This window comes from Drosophila gunungcola, chromosome 3R (assembly GCF_025200985.1).
Source record: "Drosophila gunungcola strain Sukarami chromosome 3R, Dgunungcola_SK_2, whole genome shotgun sequence".
Lineage (NCBI taxonomy): Eukaryota > Metazoa > Arthropoda > Insecta > Diptera > Drosophilidae > Drosophila > Drosophila gunungcola.
Genome location: NC_069139.1, coordinates 4,909,505 through 4,925,920, shown reverse-complemented (window position 1 = coordinate 4,925,920; position 16,416 = coordinate 4,909,505). Strand labels below are relative to the sequence as shown.

The 16,416-nt window shown below is 41.2% G+C and overlaps 1 protein-coding gene across 11 annotated transcripts in view; it reads right to left on the bottom strand.

Moving 5' to 3' along the window:
- Positions 1–16,416, bottom strand: part of LOC128251878 (peripheral plasma membrane protein CASK) — a 42,144-nt gene extending 25,728 nt beyond the window's left edge. For 5 of the 11 annotated variants that reach the window (XR_008267256.1, XM_052979124.1, XM_052979139.1 and 2 more), the window contains exons 1-8: positions 16,227–16,416; positions 14,110–14,519; positions 13,058–13,170; positions 12,442–12,547; positions 12,281–12,358; positions 11,142–11,499; positions 10,733–11,000; positions 9,766–10,115 (exon numbers count right to left, since the gene is read on the bottom strand). Coding sequence is in view for 6 of the 11 variants with exons in the window: in XM_052979124.1 (XP_052835084.1) it covers positions 9,766–10,115; positions 10,733–11,000; positions 11,142–11,499; positions 12,281–12,358; positions 12,442–12,547; positions 13,058–13,170; positions 14,110–14,168 (1,332 nt within the window). In the remaining 5 variants the exon portion in view is untranslated. Of the gene's footprint in view, positions 1–244; positions 446–5,191; positions 5,390–9,765; positions 10,116–10,732; positions 11,001–11,141; positions 11,500–12,280; positions 12,359–12,441; positions 12,548–13,057; positions 13,171–14,109; positions 14,520–16,226 lie in introns of those variants that run through there. The other 6 variants (XM_052979184.1, XM_052979195.1, XM_052979176.1 and 3 more) reach the window with 4 other exon arrangements.

Sequence of the window (16,416 nt, the reverse complement as noted above, 5' to 3'; positions counted from 1 at the left end):
GTGTGTGTATGGGAATTTTCCCAGTGAAAATCAATGCTTTTTTCCATTACACTTTTTATGTTGCATACTTTTTTGCGCGCAACTTTGTTGAGTAACGAAAGTGTGCACTGCTTGCAATTAAATAGTTTTTGCAGTTTTTTTCGGTTATCCCGAACTTTGTCTGGGGTTTTTCTTCAGTTTTTCTTGACTTCTTCTTCGGGTTTTTCCTGCTTTTTGCATTACGCTGCGCCGTATGGCAACTCACTGGTGTGTGTGTCTGTGTGTGTTTTGCAGCAGCCGTTGTGCGTGCGTGTGTGTGTGAGTGTGGTGCTGCTGATGCTGCCTGTCCTGCTGCTACTGTATACCCGTGCTGTCCAGGCAAGGGCTCGCGTTAAACTGGCACAGGACCAGTCAGCAAGGTGCACAATTATAGTCTGAATCCTTCGAGTCCTGCCAGCATCCAGCTGAAGCTCTCCGCTGGCTGTCCTTGCTCTCTCTCCTTCTCCCTGCACTGCTTGTCCTTGCTCTCTTTCTCTCTCTGGCGGAAACTCCAGGCTTTGTCCTTGCTCTCGCTCTCTCTTTTTGGGTCCCAGCTGAATGCAGCATGCTGCCCCCAATCAATTTCCTGTGCGCGACCGGGACGACCAGTGTGTGCTCTGGCTTGGTGGCCTGACTTCTGCGCTGCTTGCTGAATCTGCCAAAGGATGCAGGATGCTGGCAGCGACGCCAACCGCGACTGCGGCGGCGGACATGCGCAGTAGTTGTCTCTGTCTAGCAGCCACATTTCTCACTCATTGGCAATCGCAGACGGTTTCACTGCTGCCACTTCTGCACAGTGGAGTAAAAGCAATTAATATACCGCATAAAATACACTTTTAATTGAAATTAATATGCAAATCATTTCTGTAGGATATTGTGTACAACACATAAAGAAAATAGTTATAAAATACATCAATTTATTCGTTTTATAATGAAAAACCCGAACTAGTATTTCAAGGTCTTAGTCAGTGTTTTCTCTTTTTTCAGTTATTCCTTTATGAAATATTGACCTCGCAGCCTCTCGAACAAATATTATTCATACGCCACGTATACCCAAGATTAGTCATAACATGCTGCAAATCATAATAAAAGGTCAGTTATGACCCGCTATCGGTTTTGGGGCAGGTAAATTGGCAAGTTAGGCCAGTGTGCACTGCCACCGCCTTTCGTCTAAAGCGTAACGTGGCGAGCGTGCAAATATTCGTAATTTATGGCACAACGTCTGCGCCACGTAGTCGTTAACCCAATCATTGCCAGCGTCAGCGCTGGCGTCATCATCAGCATGAACATCATCAAAATCTGCATCATCATCATCAGCAGCAGCAGTAGCAGCAGTAGCAGCAGCAGCATCAGACAACATCAACGTTTCATCAGGGCGCTGCAGCTGCAGATTGGTTACCAGTGGCCAAAAAAAAACATGGCTAAAGTAGGTGACTTGAGACCAGCAGGGTGGACCTTGGCTTTAGATGTAATTTAAGGTCGTAAAAACACCCTTTTTCCAAATTTTCATGAACATAAGTCATAAAAAACTCATAACAATATATATTTTTATAGTATATCACTCATACGCAGTGGATACCTATTTTTTTATGCACAGATTTCGTATAACTACAGTTGGCCTGGCTTACGTGTCGTATGAGTAATATATAAATATATGTTTCTTCGTTGAATTAAATTTACAAAATATTAAATAATATTTTTGTAGGCAACATTTGTATAAATAAAATCCAAGCTTTCATTGGAGGTAAATTGAGTTCTTAATACGAGCAATATGAACATATTTCCTAATTACCACCAAAAGCGGCTCACTCTAGTATCCTGGCACACAATCACCAAGACACTCAGGCACTTGCCAAAGAGGATGCGGGCGTGAGGCAAAAGGATTCATTGCCAAAAGAGGAAGACGTGGCAGAAGCGGCAGAAGGTGGAAAACCGCAACCTAATTACATGTGGTAAGGCCCCAGCTATCCATTGGGGCCAGGCAAACACAGAGCCAGAGAAAGCAGAATAGGGACGCAGGACGACGAGTTGGGGGGGACAGTCGGGGAAACGGACAGACAGTCGGAGAGACAGCCCCTTTATGAGTTATGAATCTGTGCTGAGGCACAGCAAATATTTATGGAGCGCTTGTTGTGAATAGCAGGCCAACTGATAGTGCGGCAGGAGAGAGCGGGAGGGATTTGATGACGAAAGCACAAGAACGAAAGCCTTTGCTTGGCGATTGAAAACGGGAATACCCTTTAGTGTATATTGTTGCCATGGCAGCTAAATGATTTTAACAAGCTTCGATGAAATCTTAATTTAACAAGGAATTTAATATCCTTGAAACAAATTTAACGTCATGTTAAACAGTGACACGACTCATTTGAAACAAGGACCCTTTCGCAGTTTTAAGCAATCTTGAATTAGTGACATTGTTTTTAAAGAACCCCATGCATAAAATACATACACTCCATTATGTCAAAAAAAATCAAAGAACCTTTAGATGCTGTTATTTTATCGGATTTCGCAAGGAGATTATTAGTCCTTGATTAGTCCTTTAATTTAAAGTATTTTTGAATATATTTTTAGAGAAACCAAGCACAAATTACATACACTTAATTATGTTAGATAATGATCACAGGATCTTTAGAAACTGTTATTTATAAGATTTCGGAACGATAATATTGGCTTAGTGCTTTAAATTACAGTGTTTTTGTATACTTTAGCGAAAGGAAAACAAAGTCAAATATGTTCCAAACCTATTGTAAAAATCATTATGTCCTCTTTCCAAAGGGCATTAAAGAGCTGTAGTGGCATCTTTTCAGGCTCGAAGTGCAAAGAAAGCAGTTCAGACAATCGATTGATTCGCAAGGACAAGCACGGCAGCCATCACACGAGCTTAACGCGCTGCACAACGGGCTTTTAATTAATGCAAAATAAAGCACCACCCACCAGTCGACAGCTCGGAGCACATAGCTCACAGCTCACAGCTCGACCATTCGCCCACCAGCGTTATGTCAAGTGATTTTCAGTCCGAATTCATTTCGGCCCAAGGTTTTCAGCACTGGCAGTGTAGGTCAAGGCCCATTCGGAAAATGGAGCTCTTGTAATCGCATCCTGGCCATAAACTATTAACTTGCTGCTGTCGCCAACGTTTTGTGTGCTGCAACACGCCAATGGAAAATGGAACGACGACGGGGTTAAAAGTGTGTGCTTGGGTTAGAGGTGCCCTGGAAAACACAGTTTGAGAAACACAAAAGACTAAGCTGGATAATGTCAATAAAAATGATAATGATAATTATTTTGTATATTTGTTTGACCTCATTTTAAAAGCTAATTTTTTTATTTGTTTTTATACATAAGCTATCCGGCTTAGAAGACATTATTTTATTTGGAGGAATCATATTTAAATACTTTATTTATAGGCACAACATTTTTGCTATAATTTTCAAATTGCTAAAAATAAAAATAAAGAGAAATCTATATATTTTAACACTTTTTAAAACATGTTTTTATAGTTTTTTGTTAAGTTGTCGATTTTTTTTAAAAAGTGTAAAGCATCAAGATGTTTTTTACTGTGCACCAAAAGAGTGAAAGCAATTTGGCACGAATTTGTCATCTCATCGAAGTGGCAACAAATTTGGCTGCAACACAACAGCAACAATGGCAATAACAATAACAAGGATGATGGCAGTTACAAAGCTGCAATTTGGGGGCTAAGGATGGATGGATTGGCGGTGGGGGGAGGGCGTGTCAGTCAGGACATTTATGTGTGCTGTGCAGCCAAAAGAGTAACCCTAATGTGTCAGTGGGGCAGGTGGAGGCAGGACATCCTCCCCGCATTTGGTCCTGTAACTACTGCTCCTGACAGTTTTGCTTGCTTAGCCTCGTTGACACGTTTAGTTGTCAACTAACCCACACACACACACACACACACTGCTACACACTCTGGGGAAGATGAACACGTGCACAAACACCACACACACATCCACATCCACATCCGTAGTGCCTTCTGTGTATATCCGTATCCGTATTCCGTGCAAATCAGAAGCAAGTCAAAGGTAAAACGACCGATGTAATAATGCTGATGGCATCCCAGAAATCGAGCCAAAATGGGCATGAGGACATGAGTGTGTGTGGGGCACACAAAAATGCAAATTCGTTGGCCATTTGGCAAATTGATTTTGCCATTGCAATTGGCCAATATTCAATGAGTGTCCACTGGGGGAAAGGACAATAAACAAAGGCTAGCAAAAACGAAGCGTTTTATGTTCCTTGAAGTCTTGCTTAAGGATGAGAGTTTCTCGGTTGGCGAATAGGTTGGTTTTCCGTATGGCAAGTGAATATGCGTTTCGTTTAATACTGGCCATGGCATCAATTGCAGTTTAAGCCCCAATGGCAATAGATTTTGCCATTTAATTCAATTTTTTTGTTGAAAAGTAATTTAAACTAACACTCAAATCTAATCAAATCTGAGCTGTTTTCTATTTTAAATTTTACCACCTATAATATACCAAAATAAATTTATAAAATATTATCAGAGCCAACATAAATCATTGTTTTTAATTAATGCACATGGATTTAATTAGTTTAGTGTTTAGTTATGCAAATATTGTCGATACATTTAAATGGTAAATGCCCAAGGGTTCTGCAAATATTAAAATGCTCTTTCAAAAATAATGTGTTATTATTTATAATAATTATTTAATTCAGTTAAAGCAAACCAGGACATTTAAAGACAACTTTCTAATTAATTGATTTATGAAAGATTTTTGTTATTGTATATTGCAATTTATTAATATCCACCAAATCACCGCATTACGTTAATTTGATTTCAACTGAAAAGTAATTAAGTGGTCTAGCTGCCCAACTCCCCTATACTAATCATTTGTTCACCGCAATATGCGGGTGTCTGAAGTTTTTCCGCCCGCTTTTTAGTTTTTCCCACCCAATTGGCGGGCATTTTCACTTGCAGCCCAAACAAAAGCAGTAAACAAAATTTAATCAAAGTTTGGCCGCAACTCGAATGGAAAATCCAACTCCACTGTGCATTGGCCACTTGGTCGTCCGCCCCACACCCAATTTTCCGCACATCCTCAGCCCCATTTCCATCCCCATCCCCATCCACATCCACATCCATATATTCTTAATCCCCGCGATGCTATCGCTTTCGCTTAACAAGGCGATTTACCTGGTGGTGCAGATTATTGTAGTAGCGGGTTATATATGCGGGCAGTAGCTCGGCGGTCTCCAGTCCGATCCACTGGAAGACCTCCAGATGATGGTGGCCCTGCTGGAGTGGGTCCGTGGTTGCCGTGGTGGACAGACTCTCGCAGCAGCGGCAACAGCAGCACGCATCCTCGGGCTGCTCCATTCAAAACTTCGTGGCTTTTTATCAATTTCTAATTTGATTATTTGTGTTCCTCGACAACACATTTACATCTTTACTTTCTATTTTATATATATATATATATATATATATATATATATATATATATATATGTGTATTTTTTTTTTATTGATATTTTTGCTGTTGTTATTGTGCTGGCGGCTGTGGCGTAACACATTTGAATTTAAATTGAGTTATGGCTAGCTGTCGTCGTCGGGGGCCGTGAATACTGCAGTATCTTCTTGTGCTGCCAATTTATGAGCAGGGCAACGGCGCGTCCCCAGCGCCAGGGAGCGGCCCTGTCCCTGAGATCCCGATCCCGGTTCCGCATCCTCATCCGGCTGGCGGTTGCCATTTTGTCAATTGCTCCCATGTGGATTTTGTGCGCCAAACACGTGGGCTGTCGCCTGCTTTTTTCCAACGCTCACTGTGACGGAGGTTTATGGCGGAAACTCGCGCGCGTAATTGGCACACTCACGCACGCATAGACACACACACACACACACACACTCAAACACACTCCCTGGGTAAGCGTCCTGTTAATTGGGTCAAGCGGGTTGCGGAGGAGGTTGGTTTTAACCCCCCCTGAGAAATAGACTCACGCCGCGAACTAGAACTCAAGCCGCGAAACGAAACAAAACGTAACGAAACGAAACTCCAACTCAAATTCAAGCGCTCAGCTCAACTCAACTTGACGAAGGTTTTCTGGCCACAATTCTCCGGGGAGGAGGAGTGGCGCCTCGTTAGGCGCCATTTTCACACATCACCGGGCAAGCGGCAAATAAATCCGAGGCGAATAAATCCGCCGACGTTCCCCAGCGGCGACTGCGCCGCAAACTAAACTGAAATCTCGGGTGCGCGCTTTTTGTTTAAGTCAATCACGAGTGCTCCGTAGTTGCAACATGGCCACCAGTGATGGCATGTCACTTTCCGTTTTTCCTGTACTATTTGTGTTGTAATACAAAAATATATGGGTACAATAACGTTCGTTTTTGCCAATGCAATGTTAAGTCTTTAACCGAAGTTCTCTTTGTTATTTTAGACTTTATTTGAATGAAACCTTATTATTAGAGACATTGTTAAATGTTAAGTAAAATGCAGCAAGGGCCATTTTCTCAATCGTGTGTTAAGTCTTTAATTAATTGTTTAGAACTTATGTGAATAAGAACTCCCAACTAAAGTTAAAGATCTAGTAAAAGATTGTCTGATTTCAAACGTATGTTTCCGAACAATTAAACTTTATGTTAACATTCTCTGCGAATTTACAATCTTTAACCCTAAAATTAAATTGAGAAATGATGTGGCTTGTAAAAGTTCACCACAAATAAAGTTAATGAAAATCGTTCAGTAGACAATTAATCAATCCACCTTTACCAGCTATATTTAGCATAAAGCCAAAGCAAAGTATGTACCTATGCCATTACTGTCACCACCCACTGGGTTAAAAAGAAAAGAGATGGGTAGAGTTGAAAAGATGAGAGGCCAAACTGCAGTTTGCTGCAATTTGCAGAGAGAGGGAGAGAGAGAGAGAGAGAGAGAGAGTGGAAGCTTTTGCAGATTTAACTTGGACATTGGCATTGTTGCTGGCACTGCAGCCCTGGACAGCCCAGCATCCCCCACCCCCCTCCGCCCTACTACTACCACCCACCACCACCCCCCTTGAGCTGTGTATATAGCATTAACACATTCGTTCATTGCTTTCATCGCTGGCCTGCGTTTTCCTGCATTTTTTCATATTTTTTTTTGTCCATTTTTTTGCTTTAATTCTTTTGGGCTCGTTTTTTTTTTGCCCAGAATGCTCGGATTTATGAAAATGAGGCACACAACGACAGACGAACAGATAGATGGGGCCGAGTCCGAGCCACGAGAGGCGTAAAAATAAATAAAAGAGGAAAATCAGCAGGAAAAGCAGCGAACGACCAGCGCAAAAAAAAAGTGTAGTCTGCTTCAAGGAGCAATTAACGACAGTGGATGGCACAGAGTTATGTTATAGCATTGCGTCCATATCACACCCAGCCAGTTCCGTACACCCACTGAAACACCCACTGAAAATCCTCCCAGACCAGACAACAACAGAACAGACCCATCCAGCGAATGCTGGCAAAGAAGTATTCTTTATACTCTAGAAATCAGGCAGGGGGTCCATGGCGGGAGTAAACCAATGAGGAGCTTAGGCCGAGACTGGCAAATAATTGGATACTCGTGGGGAGGATGAATTCTAGCGTACATAAACACACTCCTCAGAGTTGTCCTTTTCAAGTTCTTTGACTGGGCCACATTAAGGCCCACTTTGATGAGTGCAGTTCAGATGGAGGGCTCAGTTGATGAAGAGGGTTCTTGGAACTACTTGCATTTGAATTGGTAATACATAGCCAAGCATGTCTAACTAACCATTGTTATTTTATTACTTTTACATAGTTTTTTTCAAAACCTTGGCTAAATTAAACCGTAAAAAGTATGCAGGCAAGGAAATAAGAACTCTTTTCTTGTCATCAGAAAAACACTTATTCGGTCGAAAAATAATATCAGAATGCTTTAACTAAATTTGACGTAAAGATTTTCCCATATTTAAAAAAAAGATTAAAAGAAATATTATGGTCGTCATAATTTAAAATCAATAAAATTAATCCCACTTATTGACCTGCACTACAATTTAAGTTATTAAAAGTTTTTTACCCGCTCAAAAACACAAAATATCACAATCCATTAACCGTGTTATTGAATGTTAATAGCCCAACAAGTTAAACCAATTCATATGTTGGTTCTAGATTTCATTCAGAATGCCGAAAGAATCAAGTTCATAGCTCTGCAATATTATGCCATGTTTTGGCGATACACATCTTCAGTTGCCAACTTTTCCCAAAGATCTCTTTATGTGACTAATAAGTGTGTTACGGATGTCCATTAGCAATATTACTAGTATCCAATAACACAGCAATTGAAATCACTTTTAGTCCCCACGGAAGTTCGAATCATTTTTTATGGCCTCATACCGACCGTAAGGATATTTAAGGTTTCGTCGAAACAAAAAGTTTACCCCCCGTCCATGGTTTTTGCTTATTTATTTTTTGTTCGCTATCGTTAAATGTTTTTGTGCCCCTTTCGGCAGCTGAAGTGGAGAGTGGCAAAGTGATGGAATGAAGGAGTGAACGAGTGAACAAGTGAAAAAATGAAGGAGGATGGCGGATGGCGGATGGCCATATGCCGACGAAGTCGGAACAACGATGGCCCTTGAGCCGTGTACTCGTAGCATACTTTTCAGCGCAAAAGGCCCTCTGGCTGGTAGCTGGGGAGCCCGGGGTTCGGATGATGTTGTCCCAGCCCCTGTTTTCGTTTCTCATTCTGTTTCTGTTTCTGTTTCAGTTCCTGCTGCTACTGCTGCTGCTGCTGCTGCTTCTGTTGCTTTAGCTGTTGTTGTGGCCTGACTACGTCCGAAATTCATTTTGGTTTATTCTGATTAAATTGTTTGTATTTGGCTGCATTAGCTACTGTATGTGGTTACACTCAAGGAAATATAAACAGCTTAGTGTAATATTTTGAGATATTACATTTGAGTTCAAATTTTTAAAAACAATACTTTTTCCAAATGAGAAAAAATTGAAGTTTATTTATGTTTAAAAAAAAGTAATAGATTTATATTATGTGTTATACAAAATTTCAAAACAAAAAAACTTCATATAAAATGTTGACGCAATGTATATTTTATTTGAAATACTTTTGTTTTGGGGCAATTTTGTCAGCTTAAGTAGTGTTTACTAATACTTTGATTAGTTAGAATTCAAATTTTTAAGTATTATGCCAAAAATTTTAAGAAATAAGTCGATCATTTTTCATTTTTTCTCGAAGTGGAATATTTAAAGAAATTTAATTTAATTAACTATATTTTATATTTCAACAAAATATGTAATATTAGCAAGAATATTAAAGAGGGTTTTTGCAATCATTGGAAAGCCACCCATTTACTCATCATTTAATGAAAAGGTTTACTTTACAGATCTAAATAACGACCTATTTTCGCCCCAGTGTATTTATGTGCATGAACAGCATTGTGTGCCAGTATGAGTCTCTGTTTGAGCACAGGATTAGTGACTCTGTCTGCGACTGAGTCCTGGGAGTGATGGCTCGACTGCCCGGGGCTCTTACTCCGTCGCCGCCTTGTTTGCCCGCACTAAATACATTTCAAATTTGTTTAAGCTTAAGCCAAAGCGAATTGGCAGCTCGAGTGGACCGAGTGGACCGAGCGGACCGCAGATTGATATTACCACAGAGGCGGACAAAGAGCCCGAAAGCCCTGTGATTGCCAGATTATTGCGAAATAAAGCTTGCCACAAAATGCGCAAACAGAGTAAGAGTAAACAAGCGGCAGGGGAACTCACCTGCATGTGAGGGGCGGCCAGGAGCAGCAGCAGCTCGTCCTTGGCATACTTGCCGCCCAGCGAGTTGCCGCCGGCCGTCGACGAGAGCAGCTCCAGGACATCGCGACATCGGCCCACGGCCTCGGCGGCGGGAGCCCGTCCATTGCTGGTCACCACCGTCGCTGCGATCCTGTCGAACAGCTGCAGGAACTGGTGCAGCCTGCCGTCGCGCAGCATGTCCCGCAGCACGTCGGCATCGACGTGCGCATCCTGCAGCGAGTAGATGTCGTCCAGGCAGTCCAGGATGCGCTGCACCGCCTCGATGCCCGCCTCCTCGTCGGCCCACTCGTCCGTGGCCCCGGCTATGGGCACTGCAAATGAGCAACAATATACGAATGAGTAGGTTTCGACATAATTAAAAATAATCACATCTCATGTTAAAATTATTTAAATCCATTTCGGTACTCTTTTTCGATTGTATCTGAATTTATTTGACATAATTGCATTTCAAGCTGTCGTTATTTCACTATGTTGCGTTGGTTATCAGTTTAATTTATATCTATTAAGTTATGTCATTCGCTGCTTAAAACAAATCTGTTTAAAACATCAACTAGCTTTCAAATTCTCTCTCTAGTTTAACTAATGAATTATTTACTGGAAATAAATATTTTTAGTTTCATACTTTCACTGTAGTGTTTAAAATTAATTGGTAATTAAGGAATTGGTGCAGTTATACTAGAAAGTTAAATAATAACAATAATAGGTAGGTAGGAAATATTCGAAAGTTAAATAATACAAAAAATGAAAAAAATGAAAAAAGGTACAGTAATATTTAAACTATCAATATTTCTGATAAATGAGACATAAGCTGTGAAAGATCAACAGAAGAACTAGCTTATTTTTGTAAATATTTGATTAAGTGTTCTATTATAAAGGAATTGTAGACCGAAATGAATTTATAAACAGAAACTTAGAAGCAAATACTGACTGTCCGCATCGGTGGCGTAGAGCGGATCCATGTTGGTGCCACCTGCGATGGCCTGAACAGCACCCTTAAGCTTGCGACGGGCATTGTAGCGCTTCAATTCCTCCACCGTGTCCGCCAGATGAGTGCGCTGCAGTTTGTCCCGATCCCGTATCCACGGATGATCGAGCACCTCGGTGATGGAGAGTCTGTGATGGGGATTGGCGGCCAGCATTTTCATGACTAGATCCTTGGCGTTCGCCGAGATTGACTTCCACTCGGGTGCCTCAAACTGGAAAAGTGTTGCCATGAATTAAGAGTTCTTTATGCATTTATAGAGCCTTAAGGCAAAGATAACCAAAGCTAATGAATGTCGAATGTTCGCTTAGGTTATTCAGGCAGATAGTGCTCTGTGGTTCTTTGGTCCACTCACCGATAACCGACCGCGAGCTATAGACTGCTGCAACCGAACGCCTGATCCCAGAAAGGGCAATCTGCCGGAGAGCAGGACATGGAGCATCACCCCGGCGCCCCAGACATCGCATCCCTTGCCGTAGAGCCGCCTGGTCACCACCTCCGGTGCCATGTAGTGCGGGCATCCCACCCGACCGTGTGTTTCTATGGTTTCCCGCGTCCCCGGCAACTGGATGGCCGATCCGAAGCCGCCCAGTTTCACGGGCGCCGAATTGTCCACAGTGGCGAGCAGTGCGCAGGCGGGTCGCACGTCCCTGTGCAGGATGTCGTTCTCGTGACAATAGCGCAGCGCCTCCAGGATCTGGCGCATATAGTGACTGCAAGGAAGGAGTAGGAGTTAATAAATGAAGTTCCCAAATTGAATTCATTAGCGTTTGTTTTGGCCATTTTTTCTCTCATGTCTACTGCTGAATTGAAACCATAACAAACAGGCTGAGTTTCAGTATAAGGACAAATTAAAGCCACTGCATAATAAAGTTTTGTTGGTTATTAATTTAACGATACCCAAGAAATTCATTAAATTTAAATATTTAAAGTCGCTAAGACTAATCAAATTTCAACAAAACTGTTAATTATTGTTTTAAGAATTCACAAAAATCGCTATCACAAAAATTGTTTAATCCACTAAATCGGATTAGATAAAATATTTTTTTCCTTTGCCAAAGTACAAATATATATACAATCACTATAAGATTATATATCTGTCGTATTTAATATTTAATTCTATTTTAAAATCTCTAATTCAGATTAGGTAAAATATCTCTTGGGTTAACACAAGTATGTTATTACTTTAGGACCATTAATCTGACAATAATTTATTTGATTTGAACAAAACAAACGCAAATCGAGATAGTTGATAGTCCTTGATTCACAATAATCTTGCTATCACAAATATTTTTAAGGCCACTATAGTTGAAATATCTATTTCCTTATCCGAAATACAAGTGTACAATTACTTTAATATAATTTATCTGTCACAGAACGTGGTTGTTTAAATCAAATTACTGCCGACACACGTCCTTTGCCTAATTATGTTCAATAATTTATTCCATTTGACCAAAGCAAACGCAATTTGTGGCAATTTCTGCCGAATCTCACCAAGCAACCGCCTCGCTGTAGACAAAACCGGCAACAGCCCGTCGCACAACCTCGAAGCACAAGTCGGAGCCCTCCATGCTGCAAGTGCAGAGCGAAAGCAAGAGCAAAATCAAAAGGATTTAGGGATGGGCGGTAGGACATCGCCGAACCTGACCACTTACAACTCGAAGACCATGTAGAGCATTCCCTCGGAGCTGTACGTCTCCAGCAGCTCGACAATGTGCGGATGCTTGAGCATGTGACATATTGTTGCCTCGCGCTTCAGATCTGCAAAGAGGCCAAGGGAGGCGGGGTCAGATGGGGGCGAATCAGTGTTCAGATGGGGCGGGGCAACAGCGGCAATTAGTTGACATTGGATGGAGGGGCGACTACAGCAGCTGGCAGTGGCACTAATGGACTTAGCGCTGACTTATGTGCCTGCCATGTATCATTTAGTCAATGGCCGGATGGCTGCTCTTCGTCCTTTGGCGTCCATCTACAAGTCCTACAAGTCCACGAACAGGTTCAGGTTCAGGTTCAGGTTCAGGTTTAGGTTCTGCTTCAGATCCTTGAGCAATTCCTTTTTAATTGCCGTCTTGGGGCGGGGCAGCCCTGGGGGCGTGCTACACGTGTGCCAGCGGCATAATTTTGAATAATTGAGCAGCTTAATTATAATTTATTCACACAACACTGAAGCCGATGGTAGGTAGGTAGGTAGCCTGGGGCCAAATCGAACAAGGTCGTCTCATCCTGGCATAATAATAAAAAGTGGATTGTATAAAGAAGTATCATTCTCACCCGCTGTGCTCAATCCGGGACTTGCTGTGAACTTGGCCACATCAACGATTTTGACAGCAAACTGCTGATTGGACTCCCTGTGTATGCATCGCCTCACAATGGAGAAAGGTCCTCTGCAAAAAGAAGAAGTCCGGGGATGGGTGGAAAGTAAATTCGGATTAAACTTCAATTGGAAGTTGATTGTGTCTAAATGGGGAACGAATAAAATTTTACATTCTTTTGGCAAAGCCAAAATATTTCGATATTGCGAGCATAACAAGATTGTTAGGGACGAGAAATCGTAATCAACTACTCTCTTTTGGAGATCAAAGTTAAACTTTTAATATGAAAGGTTACTTTATTGTACTTACTTTACATTGAACAAAATTAAAATTAAACCACATCTTTATTATTTGATTTATATTTAATATTCAAATATATTAAATTTTTCCATTAAATCATTACTAACTCATTAAATGTCAAGCAATAATTTTCTATTTGCTCTATGAGAGCATTTTTGTTGAATTCTGTTCCATATGATGTCACCAAAATGATTGCCGTTCAAGTTCAACTATATATGTAGATAAGTAATTTGTTGTTTAATATGTACAATGTACATAAGTGCATGATCTAAAATAATCTGATTCACACTTTAGGGAACCAACTTTGGACTTGTGCTAATGACATATTTCCAACGTCACCAAAATGCTTTCCCAACTAAAAATAATTGCACAAAATTAAACTTTAAAATTGTGTCAACTTTGTGAATGGACTTCGAGTCAAACTATGATGATCACACGAAAAGTAACTAACACAGCAAATGTTTGGCCATACACTTTTGAATAATGCAAAAGTTGGGCGTTGGGAAAGTTTTTTATGGAGAAAAACCCTCGTCCCTCGGCCAATAGTTGGATGATTTACAGCTTTTGGGTGTGGGTGTATGGGTGTCGATGGGTGTTGATGGGCATACGGGGCGGATACATAATACATAATGAGATAATGGCCATGGATGCCAGCTGTCAGCAGCAGAATCGGCCAAAAATATAGTATATAACCGGAGGGGCGAAACTTACTTGCCAATGACCTCGCACAGTTCGTAGACGTCGTCAAAGAGAATTTCGTCTTCGGTCATTTTGAATAATTGATGAATTGATGCCTCGACTCAATTGCTTTTTCGAATATTGATGAGTTTTGTCCTGTTTTCCGTGCCGTGCCCGGCGCTTTTCCTTTTTCTTTTTGTCGCTTCGCCGCCTACTGCCCTCCAAAAACGAACATAAAAAATAAACAAAAAACAAAGTGTCCAGTGGGCAACTCCAAAACTTTTAATGTTTTTATCTCGGTTTCTTCTGATGATTTGTTGTTATTATTATTGTTATTGTTTTTGTTTTTGTTTTGGTTTTGGTTTTTTTCGTTGTTGTTGCTGTTGACTGCGTTGTTGTTGTTGTTGTTGTTGCCGCTGCTGGTGCTAAAAATGCATTTTGCGCTGGAAAAAAAAAACGAAGTGAAAATGGTAAATGTGAGTTTTTCCATTAGTTGAAGGCCGCTAATCAGATTTATTTGGCGTCTAATTAGAGAAGCATTGAAGAACATTGAGAAATACGGCCAGGTTTGATTTATTAACTATTGCTGGGGTGACACATAAATGTTTAAACATCTAATACATGAAATTGAATGACACGAAATGGGTAGGAGACCATTATTCTTATTTGACTTATTGAAATTTGCAAGATAATGGTTTTAAGAGCAATTGAATTCTTTAGAATTTTGATATTAAACCACATTCCTAAAAACAAATTATTATGGTTAATAAGACCAGAACTAATTTTGATTCCAAAATACCATTATACTATTCTAAACTGATATAACAATACTCAAACGATAAACTACTAATGAAACTAATCAGATGGTAATAAAGATTCATTCTTGATTTTCCTGAGCATTGTATCTTTACAAGGGGGTGTTGAATGTTGTTCAATGCTACTTTTTGAGTGACTGTTGGTATTAAAAGTGTCGCAACGGAAATGGACTTCTTTGATATGTCAATCACACTCGTGTCAGGTGTAAACCCCAATCAATTACAGGCGGCACACACCACGAATGCACAAAATGCTGTCGAACATTCCATTAGTGGGAAGGAAGTTTGCCACACACACTGTGTGTGTGGACCAAGTGAATTTTGCAACGGAAATGATGGCCAGCTCAAAAAGGTAAACAACAGGACCTGCAGAATGTGGTCTTTAGTGGGTTAAGAATGGGAAGGTTTCTGGATGGGGGTAAGAGAGAGAGAGAGAGAGAGAGAAAGAGGGAGATAGAGATAGAGAAGGCTGACTTATTGTCTTGGTCATACTATTATTATGCCTTTTGGTCCAGCACTTGAACACACTTTCGAAAACTTTGATGACACTCCAAAAATCCAAAAGGAGAAAGCGAGAAAGAGAGGGAGAGGGAGAGAGAGAGAGAGAGAGAGATTGGGGAATAGAAAAGTGCGCAGGCGCCGTACGAAATTCGTGTAAAGTACCAAAATTGTAATCGTAAAAAATATAAGCTATGCTATTCTTTGCCCGGGCTGCATGAATATTTAAATGTGCAACAATTTACGATGCACACTCACACACACACACACACACACACACACACACATTCGCTTTGCTGAGGGTTAAGCGCGAGCGAGCGGGACGGGGCATATGGGGCATGTCCTGGCAAGGACTCTTTTGGAGTCATGTTTAATGCAGAGCTGCGCATAAGGGCGCGGTGTTTTTGGCTCGGTTTTAGTATTCGGGCTCGAGACTTTTACCTTGCTCGTGTGTGACGTTCTGTTGTAAAATGCCTTGACACTTTCCACACGACCTTACCACCCATAGAAAACACACCACCCCCTCAACCCCTTCCCCTTCATTTGTCCCATGTCCCTTGTCCCTTATCAGAAACACACACTGCAGCACCATCACATCGTATAGGAATTTGCCTGCTTATAGGACTTGTAAGACTCTCGAGAGCCTCACAATTGGCAAATTGATTCTTTGTCTAAAGGATTTGCATTGCTCATGTTCCATTATGTTTCAGCATCCTCACGTCCACGCCCCCCCAATCGCACACGCCGCCCCCTCACCCACACACACTCGCGAGCGCACACACTCGCAGACACACACATTTCGCACATATTTTTTTATGTACGAAAAGGAAAACCCACCGATTCGCAGCGAGTTTTCAACGCCCGCAGATTTTTGGCATTTTCACGGATTGCTTTATCACTCGATTGTCAAGTTCCGAACTCCGAATCGCCTGGCAAGTGGCTTGCATTGGGCAATTTACTTATTTTAACTTAAAACTTAATTTTAAACACGGCCCGTGAGGAATTGATTGGCGAATAGAGGTGGGGA